The sequence below is a fragment of the Phaseolus vulgaris genome, chromosome 9 (genome assembly GCF_051622355.1).
Source record: "Phaseolus vulgaris cultivar YP4 chromosome 9, ASM5162235v1, whole genome shotgun sequence".
In the NCBI taxonomy this organism is placed as follows: domain Eukaryota; kingdom Viridiplantae; phylum Streptophyta; class Magnoliopsida; order Fabales; family Fabaceae; genus Phaseolus; species Phaseolus vulgaris.
Genome location: NC_143506.1, coordinates 26,434,736 through 26,452,239, shown reverse-complemented (window position 1 = coordinate 26,452,239; position 17,504 = coordinate 26,434,736). Strand labels below are relative to the sequence as shown.

At 34.8% G+C, this 17,504-nt stretch overlaps 2 protein-coding genes across 7 annotated transcripts; both read right to left on the bottom strand.

Moving 5' to 3' along the window:
• Positions 1–767: 767 nt before the first annotated feature.
• On the bottom strand, positions 768–7,521 carry LOC137823196 (uncharacterized). Of its 4 annotated transcripts, XM_090294903.1 has the most exons (8): positions 7,184–7,521; positions 6,115–6,623; positions 4,799–5,759; positions 4,429–4,680; positions 3,539–3,619; positions 2,306–2,495; positions 2,004–2,206; positions 768–990 (listed from the first exon to the last, which is right to left on the bottom strand). In XM_090294903.1, exons 2-8 carry the CDS (start codon positions 6,378–6,380, stop codon positions 934–936), a joined length of 2,010 nt encoding a protein of 669 aa, XP_090151029.1. In that variant the 5' UTR covers positions 6,381–6,623; positions 7,184–7,521; the 3' UTR covers positions 768–933. The 4 variants fall into 4 exon arrangements, 3 of the variants coding, with proteins under 3 accessions (XP_090151029.1, XP_068484462.1, XP_090151028.1); XR_016515419.1 differs by having other exon boundaries at positions 2,306–2,498; positions 4,799–6,623; positions 7,184–7,466; XM_068628361.2 differs by having other exon boundaries at positions 4,799–6,623.
• Positions 7,522–8,384: 863 nt separating this feature from the next.
• On the bottom strand, positions 8,385–13,100 carry LOC137823197 (Protein kinase superfamily protein). Of its 3 annotated transcripts, none has more exons than XR_016515420.1 (7): positions 12,251–13,075; positions 11,822–12,106; positions 10,732–11,049; positions 9,875–10,140; positions 9,695–9,795; positions 9,486–9,606; positions 8,385–8,994 (listed from the first exon to the last, which is right to left on the bottom strand). XR_016515420.1 is itself a non-coding variant. In XM_068628362.1 (7 exons), the coding sequence occupies exons 1-7, from the start codon at positions 12,545–12,547 to the stop codon at positions 8,671–8,673; spliced, it is 1,674 nt and encodes a 557-aa protein (XP_068484463.1). In that variant the 5' UTR covers positions 12,548–13,100; the 3' UTR covers positions 8,385–8,670. The 3 variants fall into 3 exon arrangements, 2 of the variants coding, with proteins under 2 accessions (XP_068484463.1, XP_090151030.1); XM_068628362.1 differs by having other exon boundaries at positions 9,875–10,102; positions 12,251–13,100; XM_090294904.1 differs by having other exon boundaries at positions 9,875–10,102; positions 10,732–11,066; positions 12,251–13,027.
• Positions 13,101–17,504: the final 4,404 nt, after the last annotated feature.

Below are 17,504 nucleotides of genomic sequence, written 5' to 3'. Positions count from 1 at the left end.
ATTGGGTGCATGTTAGAATTGGTTGGGTGCAGGAAGCAAAAGCCTTGACATAAAATGTAGAGTCTGCCCATTTTACTAAAACTATTCAAACTACAATTATTTCCAGTACTAGAGAATTTCAATGCAACCCAATATGTTTGTTTCAAATGTTGGTAAACAAATTTAAAAGCTTGTTAAGGATATAAGAAAATATGCGTTTTCTTTTATCAGCTATAGTAAGATTTTATGATCAGCTATATGCGTATAGTAAGATTTTATCTTATCTAATTTTTAATGAATTACATATATCTCTATAAATAGAAACAAATTTCACTAATGATGAAATTATTCTTATAAGATTCATGGTAAAAGTGGAGGTGATTTTAGTAGTTGTGAGTTACAATGTAATGTTAACATTCACAAAAATAAAAATAAATTATAGTATTCATGTCAATGTGATATCCATAGCATCAATAGTGAGGAAGACAATAATGCTGAAAATGTTGGTAATATCATACTAATCGCACTTAACAACTCACAGGGATTCAATTAACTGATAGATTCCATTGATATCTTCTTACTAATTTTGGATAGAGAGAGTTGGAACAGAGAAGATAAATGAAAAGAAACACAAGGAGAAAATCAACCAGTCCTTTCATGTCCAATAGTTGTTTCAATATTAACTATTTCCTAAGCATAAAGTTTTAGCCATAGAACCTGAAGCCTACTATTGTGCCATCTGAATGTGATGAAAAGTAGTAGGAGAGCATAAGCACACTCATGAAGGGTAAAAAAAAGTAGTACCTTGAATCAAATATGAACAGCTACAATACAAATTTACAAATTATTAGTTACATGGAGGCAAATGGCCCCAAAATAGAAAGAAATGAATTGTATGTGTACAATATGTACAACTACATATATACAAAAACCGTTGTGAGGGACAGAGGCATTTCAGCAGCTGATGTCGAAGTATTTTGGATTAGAAGGGAAGTGATATTCCACATGTAACTGCACACGAAATAGTTATTCGATGAGTCAGAAAGAGAAATGGAAAACCAGTAAGTGCCAAACTTTCAATAACTGATGCTTCTATACCTATATAATATATTCGAAAGCGTATTAATGTTCTTGAAGCGCAAGACTGTTAATTTAACGTGCATTAGTGAAGACATAGCAAGTATTTAACTACTCATTAAGCTTGCACATTGTTAAGTTCCACACTGAGTAGGATGAACAACTTAAAGCCTTGAGGTTTTCTCACCTAATGGACTAGATGAATTGAACTCTACTCTTGTAATTAAGCCTTGACAATTCTCATGATTAGAGTTATAAAGCAATATCTTGTCCACTCAGTCAAGGACAACATATTAAGCCACTCATGCAATGATCACTAGTTGAATCACAAATGTATATAGTTTTACCAGACTATAACACAAGCTCAAAACATAATTAAATAACCAATGTTTCTAATACAAGATCAGAGGTTCAATTACCCGTTTACAATACATATACAGCATACAGTTATACTAAAAAAAGTCAAAGTTGTGTCAAATTTAGGCCTTCTTTCTTCATCAAATAAGTGTGAAGCTTGCACTTTTTCTTGCTTCATTTAATATTTTGCTCTTCTTTTAGTTTTTGTTTTCAATTGTATTTTTCTTTCATTATAGGCAATATAATGACCAGCCCCAGTTCAACAGTGAAGTTGCAGTTAACCTGTTGGTCATGGATTTGAATCCAAAAATGATCTCTTTAAATGAGAGAGTAGAGTTGCGTACAATGACTCTCCTCCATACTTTTTGCATTGCGAGAAGCCTTCTAAGAATGGGATGCATAGGCTTTTTAATGAGCAAAATGCAGTAATTTCAAGTTCTTTTTTCTTTTTAATAGGGAAGACATGTTTAGTGACATGGTTACCCAAGAGGGATTTCTAAGGACACGAACATGTCCCATGAGGCACATACTTCCCAAGCTATTAGTGCACGAATGTATAAAAAAAACTTCAAATATATATATTTGCATACCTTGCCCTCATCAGAATCTGAATGACGATGAGGAAACACTACCCTCATGTCATCATACAAGTAGAAGCTTCTTTCAGGTTCAATGTCCACAATATTTCTCACTTCTGCGGAGAGAGTGTCAGATTTGCATTTATGAACAGACCTTGAACGCCTTTTTGGGAAAGGGCACATAAAGCGAAGGTGAAGAGCATAAAGCAAAATGCCTGTGTTAATAATAGCATTGTCAATGACCATGGAAGAAACATGTAAAAATTTGTCTTCATTAATGAGGAATGTGATTGAACTAAAGTATTCTTTCTTACCAGCCTTTGAACATGTAAGACTATCAAACTCTCCACATTTTGAGGTGAGAAGATCTTTATCTCTGTGACTGGCGACTGTGATCATCGGAGAGTTGGCATCAGCTCTGATATCAGAATCCTTTTGGCTTTCCTTACCAATCACAGACTTTGATCCAGACGCATTTAAAGTGACCTTTTGCCTCAAGAATGTCTACTTTAGAGGAATACAAGCAAAGCTCATTAAGCAAGGAATTGGTAAAATTTTTGGTATAAAACAGTGTATTGGAAGGGGAAGAAATAATGTGCGCATATTGTTCATATTTAACTACAACTCTACTTTCATACTTAAGCCCAAAAGATTTTGCAGGCTGACCATGCAAGGCATGATAAGGGCAGGTACATTTAATTTACTAAATCACACAGTCCATATAAGAACTTGTTCATCTCCATTCAGTATAGGAGGAGACACAAACAAAATTTATGCAATTACTTTCTGATATACATCCAAGCACACATTGAGGCCCTGGTATAATGCAGTCTAGTTACATCAAGTTGGAACAATTGGCCATTATACTCCTTATAACTCAGATTGTATCCCATATCATTTGCATCACTGTTTTCATTATGATTATACATCTCTGTTTCTATATAAAAGTACTTTTAAGAAGGTAATTATATATGAAGACAAGAAGGTCTGTTACATCAATATTCCAAGCTAAATATACATCTTTTTAATGTTCAGCTTAAAATTCTTAATAAAGTGTTGATATGTTGACAACAATGCACCAGATTACAATTGAAAAGAGAAACAAGTTTTTTTTGAAATAGAACAATTTTCAACGTCAAATCATAATTGTAAATTGGAGCATTTTAATTTGTAGTTATCAAAAGTAACATTTTTCTTTTTTAGTAAACACTGTCATGAACCAATTCTCCCAAAAAGCTTGACATAATCTCTTACACAAGAGTCATTAGGGCCTAAAGTATGCACAACCGTCCCCGTCCTAATATTCAATTTTTATTAGAGCAGGGTAGAAAGGATTGAACTGGATACCCTTTGATTAGATAGAGACTAGGATACCATAACATGAACCAAATAGTTTAAGATGTTGGGTGAGAATACATGAACAATCTTTTGTTTTTTATTTCTCTAAGCATATTAAGTAAAACTTGCAAGATGAAGATTATATAACATGCAAATCGATGGCTGCGTGGAGACAAAACTTTGAATGTGTTATATTCTAATGATCCTACCTTGGTACCAGCTGGCATGTCACTCAAATCATAATTGCAGAAGAAGGTATGGATAGGTGTCCTCTCTGGATTGCTGAGAACCTGCATTTGGGTCAGTAAATTTGTCACAAACAATTTGGTAAAATCATGTAGAATTCCACACGTTACATCTAGTTGTTTCCGCACAGCACCATGGCTATGAAACTCATGTTAAGCAAAGACCAAATTTTTGATTTACCACCATATCACCCTTTCTCAGGCAATTATGATCCTAGCTTAGAAACCATGAGTAGGTTACAGTATAAACCCAGAGTTCCGAGGGTACGAATTTAGTTTGGTTATTAGTATTTAGGAAGTGAATTGAGATGGCCAAATGATACTGTAACAATTAGCTACTAACTAATGATGCATCCAGAATCAGATCAAGGTGGCACTGGCGATGGCAAAGTCACTTTCATTCTGAAATCATTAATGACAAAAGTCACAATATATATTTTTATTACACACTGGTTTTTCTTGGTGTATATAGCTTATAATAAAATTTTCAACTTTATCATGTATCAGATGTGAATATAATTTAACATCAATCCAAGATTTGTGGTACACTAGTTACACTTACCTCTAAACACCATGTGTCAAGTAGTCCCTTCTTTTAATATCCAAATCAGAAAATGTATTTACCTTCAAAAGTCTAACTGATAAGTGGTATGATCATATAATGCTACCTTGTCATGTTTTATAACAGTATAAAAAATATTGAATAGATGATAGAGTATTCAAAACATTAATTAATGCATTAAGTCTTCAACGATCTGCATTACCATTTTCGTGTTACATATACATATAAATGCTTTCACAGAAAGAAGGAAGGGAATTTCGTTAACAACTAGAAAGGTCTAATAGTGAATTACCAGTTGAATACGTCCTTTCATAGGTATACGTATGCGGGGCTTTTCAGATCGTGATTCATCCATGCTAAGAGTTCTCTGAAATTTGGCAACTCTAGTCTTGCTTGATAATAGCTTTCCTAAAAGATTTATTGATGAATAATAAAGTAAGTACTTGTCACCATCCACGCTGGTTACTGCAAATGGTATTTTTTGTGACTGACGTGAGAAATTGCCTCCAGTTACATTAAGCATGGCAAGAAAGCCTTCAATTTTCTGCAAACAGAAAACACAAGAATTCATATAAAATAACAGAAAGGGAAGAAAAATTGTGCCAACTTCATTAGGAAATTAATTCATATAGTAGAGGCCTATATCTGAGAATAATACCAACCTGACTAAGTTTCCCAGATAGTAGGCGACCAGATAACAAAGATTCCTCAAATGAACCAACCAGGGACCTTCTAACTGGCACTCTACTCCCAGTTCCACATAATTTGGTATCCTGAGGAGGAAAGCTACCAGGATGAGTCCAATACTCCTTCAAATCTATTATGTTATCAGGAGTAAACAGGTCAGACTTTTGCTGCATATTGTTGGAATTGAGCTGTGATTTTCTTGGTATCTCCATTGCAGATAAACTGCCTTGACTAGTTCTATCAACCGATTGTTCCAAATTTTTAATAGGCAAATTGTCATCATCCAAGATAATATCAATATTTCTGCATCCCCCCAAATTTATATTTTTAGAAGATTTTTTACCTAGAGGAGACAAAGGGAAGGGAGGTGATGACACATTTTTTTGTGGTATAGACATTGCAGCTGTTTGAGACCTTGTTTTAATTGTTTCTTTAGAAACATTACGTACTGGAGATGATTTGAACTGCTTATAAGACCATGGTTCTGCATGTTCACAATGTGAATGGCGATTACTACTAGATACAATATGGTTTATACTAGAGTCATTACACGATGACTTAGTAAATTCCTGAAAACATGATGTAGACCAGATCATGGAGGGGATAAGATTGTTGTTTCCAATATGAACCTTCGTATAATCATGTGAACCAACAGAATTATCATCACCAACCGAACGAATTTGATAAATACCACCTCCAATGTCTAGTGTATCACCTTTAAAATGATCCGTAAGCAGCATCCCATTCAAAGGTGACAATAACCGCTTTCTGACTTGTGACTCAGAAGCTTCAGTTGCATCACTGGTGACATTAAACACAGTTGACGAATATCCATTTCCATCATAACCATTAACACCAGGTGTTGATGCTCTTATTTGAAAACCTACAGTCCTAGGTATAGGTTTCTGCATAGTTTCCCTTACATTAACAGATAACCTGCCAATTTGTTCTATGGGATTAATCTTCAACTTAGCATCTTTACACATACTTGAAATGTGTGATTCTTTTGAAAGCTCTGAGTCATTTTTTCTTTCAGATTTAAGCACATCAATGTGCATGCAATTACCCAGGTCTTCTCCAGTCAACAAGTTCACCCCATAGTTGCTCATGCAATAACCGCTTTCTGACTTGTGACTCAGAAGCTTCAGTTGCATCACTGGTGACATTAAACACAGTTGACGAATATCCATTTCCATCATAACCATTAACACCAGGTGTTGATGCTCTTATTTGAAAACCTACAGTCCTAGGTATAGGTTTCTGCATAGTTTCCCTTACATTAACAGATAACCTGCCAATTTGTTCTATGGGATTAATCTTCAACTTAGCATCTTTACACATACTTGAAATGTGTGATTCTTTTGAAAGCTCTGAGTCATTTTTTCTTTCAGATTTAAGCACATCAATGTGCATGCAATTACCCAGGTCTTCTCCAGTCAACAAGTTCACCCCATAGTTGCTCATGCTGGTTACTCTAGGCACAGTTTGCACAAATGTGCCTAGGGATAAGGCCACTTCCTCAGCAGTGCAGCCTGAAGACACCTGTGGCAACCCCATTTTTATTTTTCAGTCAGAGTTCTCCTAAATTTTCCAAAATGATTCACTTCTTCAATTACTATCTTTCATTCATCATCACCTTCTTCTAAGTGTATTCATGCATCAGCAATGGTACATTTATGTTTCAACTGTATTCTAAAACAACACAGCCAGTGCAGTTATATCTAAATTGATTTCCTCCAACGAAAAGTTCAAATCTTATAGATCAGACATTACAGCGTCATCACACTAGAAGGCACTCTCCTGTAGAAATAAAGTAATTATTGGTAAGTTCCTACAGATAACACAATGCATACACTTGCACTCACCTTAACACATTTCTTACAACTTTTTTTTTCTCAGGTATTAAAACTGCTGAAGCTTAGCCATAAATTAATCTCTGTTAGACAACAACAACAAGGAATATTAATTCAACACACCCTTTAAAACCCAATGATTCCCACTTTTCCCATAAACCCAGACAACCAATCTGATAGCAAGGGGGAAGATCACCAGTCCACAAGTATTATTTGCATGATCAGGATTAAAAATCACTAGACCTGAAGCACATAATTGTATTTATCCTTAAAACCAGACACGCAAAACACGGAATCCCCAAATGCAAGACCCTCATATGTTTCTCTAAGCCATCAAGAGTTTAAAGTACCAAAACAAGGAGCTGTGGGGTATGGGGAAAAGACCCACCACAACGTGCGGTTCAAACAACAATCAGAAAATCCATACGAATGCTCAAAATTCAATCTTGCTTCCACAATTCACTAACGGAACCAATGAAAGGAAGAAAATTAAGCAAACCCCACAACCTTAAAGGACTAATATGTCTAAGAATGTCCTTCTTCTTCATCATCCTTGAAGAGAGTTGGGTTGTTGAAACTGGGAGGCATTAGCATGTCTCACGTAAAAGGGGGTTGGGTGTTAGGCGTTGGTGGATGATGATACGATATGGATCATAGCAAGCGTTGGTAGAGCAAACAATTTGTGGGGCATGGCTTAGCCAGAATTTTCTGGCTGTCTGTGTTTGTACTTTGAAAACCACAACTTGCAAAAGGGAAACCTCAAGTTGGGTTTGGGAGTTTGAGTCAAGTTGCGGTTCTCTTTTTTTTTCTTTCTTTGTATCGCATCTCTGCCCGTGACATGTGTCAAACCATGTCAACAAATGCAAGAGCATATTTATATTTTTAGGACGATTTACCTTCATACCAACCCACATTCTTTGATAAAAATATATGCAACAATGTTTCTCATTATCAACTATATCTGCTGGCGTTACGTATTTAGCTTGGAAACGAACTTTATCCATTTGCTTATTATAACATCTTCATTTCGATTTCTCCATTTGGGATGTACCCGTGCCTTTCATTTCTTGAGATCAATTAATTCATTAACTTTAGCCCTTATCCTGCTCCTGCACGTAAATAAAAATTACAGAACTTAATGATGGGTAATCGGTATCCTTTCCAATGTACAACACTTTTCTCCATTTAACAATTCTCCTTCAAAATGCCTTTTATTTATTAATTCATTTTGTAGTCAATAAATACTAAATAGTAATATTAATTAATAAGAGAATTAATCCTCTCATAATTATGTCTAACATGAGTTTTATATAAAAAAAATACTAATTCTCTCTCTACTCACCTTAAACAATGAAAAATAATTGTGTAAATTATGAAATGATAAATCACAATAAATTTAAATATAGTTCTAGAAAAACAGCAAAATTTTACACTTGTAGAAAAGAAAAAAAATGTTTTTTTTAATTAAAATTAACTTGTGCGATAAAATTTTAGAAAAAATATATTAAATTTTAAATTAGTTCATATGTGGACAAGTTTATTTCATTTTATCTTATTTTGTCTTCTTAAGAAGATGTTTATAAAAAATGAAATTATATTTACCGGGACAAATTTATGTCCTTTGATCTTATTTTTCTCTCCTTAAGATACTTACAAAGAAACTTGTCTGCTTAGACCTTAACCAAAGCATCTTATACAGGGACGGAAATTTGAGTACTTGTCAAAAAAAATTTACTAGCTAAGTCGAAACATTTCGAAAGGTCCTGAAAAAGTCCTCCCAGAAACTGTACAGCAGAGAATTTAATCCTCTAAATATACAAATGTAGGGATCCCCGTTGTAATGTTGATTATACAACAACTTTATGCCAAATGAAATACAAAAAATAGGAGCGACGCGAAAAAAATTGAAAACCATAGCGATATGCAAAAAAGATGTATCAGGGCCTAAGTCATTGCTATCCTCACTCTAGGAAGCCAAAATCAAAAGAAACTGATTATTTGCTCCTAAATAACAAATCCATAGAAAGTCCAACTGTTGATGGCTTAAATGGACGCATAAATTTCCATGATGACGCCATCTGGGACTCTTCTTTTTTGGCTTTCCTCCCTCTGTGATGTCCTGCACCAGCATGACTTCTAACAGGTCCAGAAGGTTTTGAATTAAATATCCCTGAGGAAAACGAGGAGTCGGGGGCGCCAAACGAAACAGGCCCTTTGTTTGATGCATCCTGTGGATATCCAACAGCTCCATCTTGATGAGGAGGAGGAAATTTCTCACTCTTGCTTTTTGCATTTGCATGGGTCACAACTCTCCACCTCTGAAATTCAGTGAGAAACACATGTAATGTTGCTCAATGGAGCATGTAAGACACTAAGTGAGAAGCTCAATTTACCATTTTATCATCGAATCAAACAAAAGTTTCACAAAGTTTCATGTTCTCAAGGAATATAAAATATAATCACCAAAAACATTTTAAATAACAGGGTAGACATGATCAGAGAATCCCAAGTAAGAAAATGCTAAAGAATCTAGACAGCATTAGAATTTGAAAATATAACCCACCGCGCAAATGACAAGGTTTCATGAAAATATTATGTCAGCTTCAGTATGTAAAGGAAAAATATGGGAAGCTTAGGCCTAAAATAGTCATTAGTCTAAGAGTAGAGTACCTATGATATTTCAACTATTCACGGATGTGTATGACACATAAGAACAAACTTGGGTTTGAAGGAATAGGAAATTAAAACAAACACAGCAGAACCAAGTGCTGCGAAGAGGATATCAAACACAACTACTTATCTGACTTACATCTAAGTTTGTTTGGATCTCTGCATTCGCTTCAGGGGCTGGAACAGCCCGGCTGCGCTCGCGTGCTCTGCCTTTTTTGACACCATCAACTGTACCAGCTTTTCCAGTTAGAGCCTTTTGCCTGAGGATGAATAGAAAATCATCAGCAAAAAACTGGACAAAGACAGTTGAGAAGTTGATTATGAAACATGAGAAGAGAAGAAGGGAACCTTCTTGCTTCTTCATCTCTCAGCTTTACATCCAATTCTTTGCTGGGAGGATACTTTGGCAAACTCGATGGTTCACAAGCATAGGGCTCTGTGGTAAAGAACTGCAGATAGAAAACATATGAAATTTGTTACATCATTATTCATGAATGTAAGGTTAATTAACATGCGGTGGTCACTAACTTCAGTATTTAGTGCTGCTGAGGCAGTTCCACGATCATCAGGATCTATTGCAAGAAGAGTTTCAATTAAAGGTAGAGAAGATGGACGAAAGTCTTTGAATGTTTCTGAGATGCAACGTTTATATGGCTGCTGAGGCTTAAAGATTGTAGCATTTGGCAATCTATACTTTCTCCAATATTCCTCAGATGGAGAGCCACACAACTTAAATATTTTGTGCAGCTGTTCAACCTAGCCCCAAGCAACCCAAAAGTCAGTCATGTATCATCCTGAAAATGCTCATTTCAAAAGCCATGAAAGAGAGGATATTGGGATGCACAAAAAGATACATTATGTGAAAGTGAAATAGGTTGAATCAACTTCAAAACATTAGTACTATACTGCAAAGGCCACAAAGGATACAATTTTCACACAGAAAGGATACCTAAACTAAATACTCTGACCTTTCAGATGATAAACTAAAGTACTAAACGGTTCTCATTTTCTGTTGTTTCCCTTTCATCTAGCTTTTGTCCTTTAAGAAAGTTTTTGCTTTTAGTTGATATTCTATATCTGCTCCATCAAGATGGTAGATTATTGCCATAAACAAACAAACTAAAAGTTGATGACACTGTCAAACACAAGCCCTTTATCTTACCCAACTTGGGTATGTCCAAGAGAACTTCCCAATAAATTTGCCAGTACAAAAGGATGCTGCCAGTACACAAAGCCTCAAAAGTGACTCTGGGTAAGGGGCAAGATGAATTACAAACTACAGACCGGTACTAAAATATTTATTAACAGATTAGAAGCATCACAATGAGTATACAAAAATCAGAAGTTTACAGAACAGAACCTGTAAACAAGATGAAGAGCAATACCTCTGTTCGGCCAGGCATTATTGGCTTTCCAGCAAGCAGCTCTGCCAAGATGCAACCAGCACTCCAAAGGTCAATACCCACACCATATACTGTAGCTCCAAGAAGGAGCTCGGGAGGACGATACCAAAGGGTCACCACTCTGCTTGTCATTGCCTGTTTTATCTTAGGATCAAAAAAGGTAGCCAGTCCAAAATCTGCAATTCTAAGGATTCCTTCATTGTCTATAAGCAGGTTAGAACCCTTGATATCACGGTGCAACACACCTCGACTGTGGCAATGCTCAAGACCAGAGAGTAATTGCTTCATAAAGCATTTAACCTGTCATAGAGAATATACTGAGAGACAAATCAGCCTTTCAGTAAGAGTTTTCGTTTTGCTTTTGCTTTTTAATATGAATGAGTCTATCCTCCTCCTAGTCCGTCACTAATTAAAAAAGCACCACTGCTTCATACAACTCCACCAAGCACTAAATTCGACAATCACCATGAATCCAGAAATAAGCCTTTAGTGATTTAACAATCAGATTGCAACAGTTTGCAATTTTAACTGTTAATCCACCCATCTTATGTAACATGAAAACTCTGTTTTACATTTAAACTAGGGCTAGACTTCTAATAAAAATTATGATGTCTTCGTAATAATAAAATAATAAACTAGACATTTCTAAACATGCACAAATTTAACAATAGACTTTCTTCCTAAAAGTAAGATTTCTTTCCATAAGATGGAAAGCAAAAATATTCCTAATTAAACAATAACTTTACTTTATAGAGAGACAATAAATGAATTTTCAAAAACACCAACATCAAAAAAGGGTGAAATAAACAAGAAAGCAAACATGCTTAAAATTGTACACGAGACTCAGCATCACCTACAAAGCTATTGGACGAAGACCAAAGACCCAACTTTTGCTTTTAACCATAGAAAGGCCAAACAGAAAGCAATGTCTTGAAACAAAACACAAATCAAAATCAACAGCACCCAAGGTCGCAAACCCAGTTAAATCTCTCGTGCCCAACTTTTATCACAACAAAAGCACGTGCAAAAATGCATCTAACCAGTAGCAAACGGCAGCTTAAAATTGTGGTACCTGAGGTTCAGTGAACTTGACCCCTTGGCCAGCTGCAAGCCCTGCAAGATCATGCTCCATATACTCAAACACCAAATATAAACTGCACGACATTCTAGAAGTAACCAAACCCTCAAGCTTCACTACATTGGGGTGATCAAGCCTCCTCAAAACAAGTATCTCCCTCGCCATGAACTTCACACTCTCCGGCTCCAAATTATCAAATCTCACTTTCTTCAATGCCACAATCTTCCCCGTAACAAGGTCCCTAGCCTTATACACATTACTATACGTCCCTTGTCCAATCTGAACAACACATCACAAAAAATAACACACAAAACAACATTTACTAAAATAGATCCATTTTTCCTTGTTTTTATTATCTAATAAAACAAAACAAAAAATCACTTAACGCAAAGAGAAAAATAAAAATTAACAGTTTCGAAGAACCTTTGCGAGCTTCTCGAAAGTGTTGGCGCGACGAGGAGTCCAATCGCCGATTGCTTCGCCGGCGACGGCCATCAACCACGATGGCCATCCCTGCTGCGTGACAGCGCACGGATCGAGTCTAGGTTTGCGGCGCTCTGGCGCCGGAAGATTCCCCGGAAAATCGCCGGTGTGCCGGTTCCTCTCCTTATCTCGAACCCTAACGGCATTATTACCTTCGTCGGTAGCGACTTCCCGCTGCTCTCTCCGGCGACGGCGCTGATCTTCGGCACGGGCCGGCGTCCCGAGCACGCAACCCATCCCTCACGTGAGGCAGCTTACGGCGGCGGCAGAGCACGGAAAACGCATGGAATAAAAAAAAACAAACAAATAAATAAGCAGCGGAAATCCACGTGGCGATCGGCGGCGAGCTACGGCGGTTTCTTGGAAGAGCGAAAAGTGGGAAACGGAGAAGAAGGTTTAAGCTGGGTTGAAGTGTGTTGCGTTGATGTGTGTGTCGTTGGTGTGCGTGTGATGAAGGAGTAGTGAATAGGGTGCAGGCGAAGGGGTTTGATTGTGTGGAACGCATGCAGGTTGAATAAACGACACGGCGCGTGGAAGAAATAACGGAAATGCCACTTCGTCTGAAAGTCTGAGCTGGTATTGTCAGTTAAATGGTGGCTATGGAAGGAAGAGGCAGAAAGTCCAAAACGACACATCCTTGTGACGTCACTTATTTGGGACCGAAAAGGTCAAGGAGCTGCCATAAAAGTAAAAGGGGAAGAAATTTTTGCCATTCTCTACCGTGGAAAACAAGTTCCTCTTTTATTATCTTTTTCATTTCACTATTTTTTTTTTTTTTGCAGTTCTCATTATTTGACTTTCTGGTTGGGACCAGTTATTGCCATGTTTGAATTGATCTAAATTCCCAATTCAGATTTTAGGTGCAATGATTTGATGGCCTACAACCAATGGATGGTGGAGTTATTGGTTTCAATTCAATTCTCAATTTGAATTTTTTTGTCAAATCTTCTGACAAATGAAGTTACTTCCACCCACCCTGCCCAACGTAATAAATTGTGCCCTCGCATTCATTACACCAAACAGAGAAACAGAGAGAAAGAGGTAGAAAGAGGACCTGGTTCAAGAAATCAAGTGAAAGTTAAAATATAATTATGAATTAGTCAATATTTTAATATAATAATAATAATAATAGATTATTAAAGTAAATATTTTGAAATGTTTCCATTGTCTTTGACATTTTTAGTTCATATTGACACTTTCAATTTGCAGAACACGACTCCACGTACACAAGTAATTGCGTATCACTTTTCGGGGAACTAACTAATCACAATGCACTTTCTCTTTATTTTTGTTACTTCTCTTATACATTATTATAGGTGAAATGCATGATGTTAATAAATGTCTTTAAGAACTTTATTAAACCATAATTAATATGTCTAATTAAATATTATCATTTATTTGAAGATGTAGTTTTGTGTGTGAGAGCAACAAAAGTACATTGGAGCAATTTTTACAGGTTTCTTGCACTGGAAAGGAACACAAGTACATCACTACAATTAGCCACTTCGCTTAAAATATGCGTTTTGGTTATCTATTACAATTAAGAATGGTCAGGTAGAATAATTTAATGATCAAAGTTTAAATATATTTTTTATTTTATAAATATTAAAAAAATATTTTTATTTTTATTTTTCTCGTGCCTCAACTTTTTAAAATTCTTTTGTTTTAGTTTTATCATTAATCCACCTCTTTTAAGTGTTTATCTGGCCAACGAAATGTTATTATAACATCATTGTGACAGTATCTGTTTGAAGTGTAATTAGTTAAATCACTTGCTATAAAAAATGCAAGTATCAAATTTAAATTTTATGAATAAAAATAATGATGAAAAGCTCATTAATAATATGTTTGTTATTTAAGAAACTCACGGTAAAGAGGAAATTTTCCTCTTTTAGAATAGAAGAATGGTGAAGATAATTTTTAAAAATGTGTAAGTTTCACACTAAAATGCGAATAAAAATGTGGAAATCTTACTCTTAAACAGTAGATTAACTTTGATTTATTCTACGGTAAAATTAATTGTAAAAATACATGTGTCTGGTTGATTATAAATATTTATTGGTCATAAAAAACTTATTATTTTTTTGTTTTGTTTTTCATTTCATTTTAATTAAATATATTATTTTTCTTTTATTTCTATTCTCTTATCTTCCCTATCACTTCATTTGTTCTTTCACTATTTTCTATCAATTTTGAAGTATTAATACGAAAATGTCTTTTAAATTTTTCTCAATTTTATATTTGCTTCAAATAAGTTCTATCACTTAGAAGATAAGAATTTATAAACAATTAGTATTTGATTTGAATTTCATTTTTACTCTAAAGTCTATCTTTTATTCTCACTTTTCTATAAATGTTTTAAAGTTTTAAATGTATAATTAGTTGACAGAATTACTATCTCAAGTGGTTCAACTTCTTGTAAGTGTTTTAGTAGATTAGGTAATATTTTCTTAGATTCTTAGGGTTTTTTTTTATGTATCTCGACTCATTTTCAACCTTAGGATTGTTATTACTCTTTAAACAAGAAATCTTCAAGTAGGTAAAGTTGGACTAAGTTTATGATGCTTTTTAAGTTTTTTTTTTTATTGAAATTATATATGAATGCTTGAATAAATAAATTTTGGTATGGTGCTTGATTTCGAAAGAATGAGTATGTTTTACTAAATTTGAATGTTGAATATACATATAAGCAATGAATGGTATAGTTGTGGTGTTGATCATTTGTATTGGTTGTATATGAGATTTAAAATTTGGTAGAATGGATAAAAATTATTGAATTGGTATTGAAATATGTTTTGAAACTCAAGCGTAATGTTTGTGTTTCCTTTAACATTCCTTGTATGATATATGAATTATCCCAAATTGTTTAATTTAATTATTGATTAACCATTGTTTATATTTATGTTCTGAAGTGATTTAAAATGATCAAGGCGTGATGTTTGTAAGTAATAACTAAAGTGGTATTATTGTGATTAATATATATATATATATATATATATATATATATATATATATATATATGAGTTATGGATGTGGATCAAGGAATAATTTTTTCGTTATGATCAAGGAAAAATGGTTATGGATCTTAAGATGTACCATGAAACTGATAGTACTAATCAAGTTAAGGATTTCTCTATGAGTAGAGATGATATTCTAAGGTTTAAAGGCATTATATATACATGTAGTAAGGCACAATGAGTTGAAGAAATTTATTCTAAAAGAAAGGTACATAAGTATATTTAGTTTGCATCATAGCATGATTACGATGTATTCAGACTTAAAGAAGTCATTCTAATGGTCTATAATGAAAAGAGATATATATGAGTTAGCTTATAGCTTCCTGCTTGACTTGTCAGAAATCTAAAATTGAATATCAAAGACTTTTAGGAACGTTTTAACATAGTTATAGATTTTGTCACTCATCAACCTAAAACTTTAAAAGGTCATGACTTAGTGGGGGTTATTGAGGATCATTTGATGAAGGGTGTTCAATTCTTACTTGTGAATCTAAGGATATTTATGTAGAAATATGCTCGATTATACATCAAAGATACGACTACATGGTAACCTTCTAGTATAGTCTCCAAAAAAATATCCTAGACTCACCTCAAGGTTTTGAGAAACAATATAAAAGGCTTTAAGGGCTATGAATTCAAATTATCACTCTGATGTAAATGGTCAATCTAAAAGGATGATCTAGTCCTTGGAATATTTGTTGAGGGTGATAGTTATCATTTTGCAATCAAATTAAAAAGATTCCATTGTATACCGTCTAACATAGTGATGGATCGTTTAATGTCAAAGGGATAGTATAGACAAGTAAAATGATCCCAAGTCATCTTTCAACGAATCTAATAATGAGTCTAGTGAGCAGAATTTAAAACCTATCTGCAAGAAATAAAAATTAGTTAAAGTAAAGGGTGATGGAGATCAAGCCCAAGAGGACATGGAGGCCAATCAACAAGATCAAGAGGAGGTGGAGGCACAAATAGAAGACGCCCATGGAGGTCAAAGTCCACCTCAAAGGATTACAAGAAGCATGTTCAAAGCTTTGGGAGCTAGAGGACATTTATTTTCTCTTTTTGTAATTTCTTTAGTTGAAGGTGCTTAGAGGGAAACATTAGAAACCTCTTTTGTTTTAGCATCTTTTAGTCTTTAGTTAGGAGTCTTAGGGTGTGTGTGTTAGTAGATAGGTGTAGGAGTAGAAAAGGAGGTGCCAAAGTGAAGGAAGAGGTCACACCTTCCTCATGCTTTGTTTTAGGCGCAAATTTTCTAGAAGCTTTTCGGGAGGGAGTTTTTGAATTTGTGTAGCTTATATTTCAGCACCTTAGGCTATAAATAGAGGTGCTCTCTTTGTATTTTTCAGATTGGAATTAATCTAAGAAAACTCTACTCAAATTTTGAGTGAACTTTGGAGAGCTTTTGGAGCCTTCTTCTCTAGTCTTATCTTGATGGATCATTGGAGTCCTCAAGTGGCGGCATCACTCTCATCTAGGAGCATTCCACACTTCTAGTGGCGAGATCATCTAACATTCTTCCATCTTCATGAGCATTCTCTTCTCCTTCCTTTCTTCTCTTTCAATTGTTCATGTTGTCTTGTGTTCTTGAGTTGTTTGGTTCGGTTTTTCTGTTTTTCCAACACTTATATTCTGTTCTTGTCTTTTAATTTCACTTTTGTTCGGTTCATATGTTTGCTTAATCAATTCTGTTCGGTCCTTTCAATTTTACCTCTCTTTGTTGATTCAATTTGACAATATGTCGAGCATCCAAATGAGTTTGGGATTTGGTACTAGTTTTTGGTGAGTTCTTGTCTTAGAACAATGATCCAACTCTAAGAAAAGTGTCTCTATAATGTCCAGCTCAAGGTGATTCCTAAGAATGTCAAGAATCATTCTCTATATGGCTAGTGGAATCACATCATGTGGTATCATGAGTCTTAGGTTCATTCTTGTTTAATTGTTGAGCTGTGTGCACTTTATTTCAAGAGCTCTTTAATTTCTTGCAATTTAAGTTTCTGTTTTAGAATTTTAATTGAGTATTCTTGCTGTTTTTCTTTTACACCAAGTGCTTGTGAAAAGGTTTATGACACTCATAATTTTTATGAGTATGGTTGCTCTTTTGGAATGGCATTATCCTTCCTAAAGTTTACCTTAAGCTTCCTTTCACTTGTTGTTAAAATTTGTGATGTGTCTTT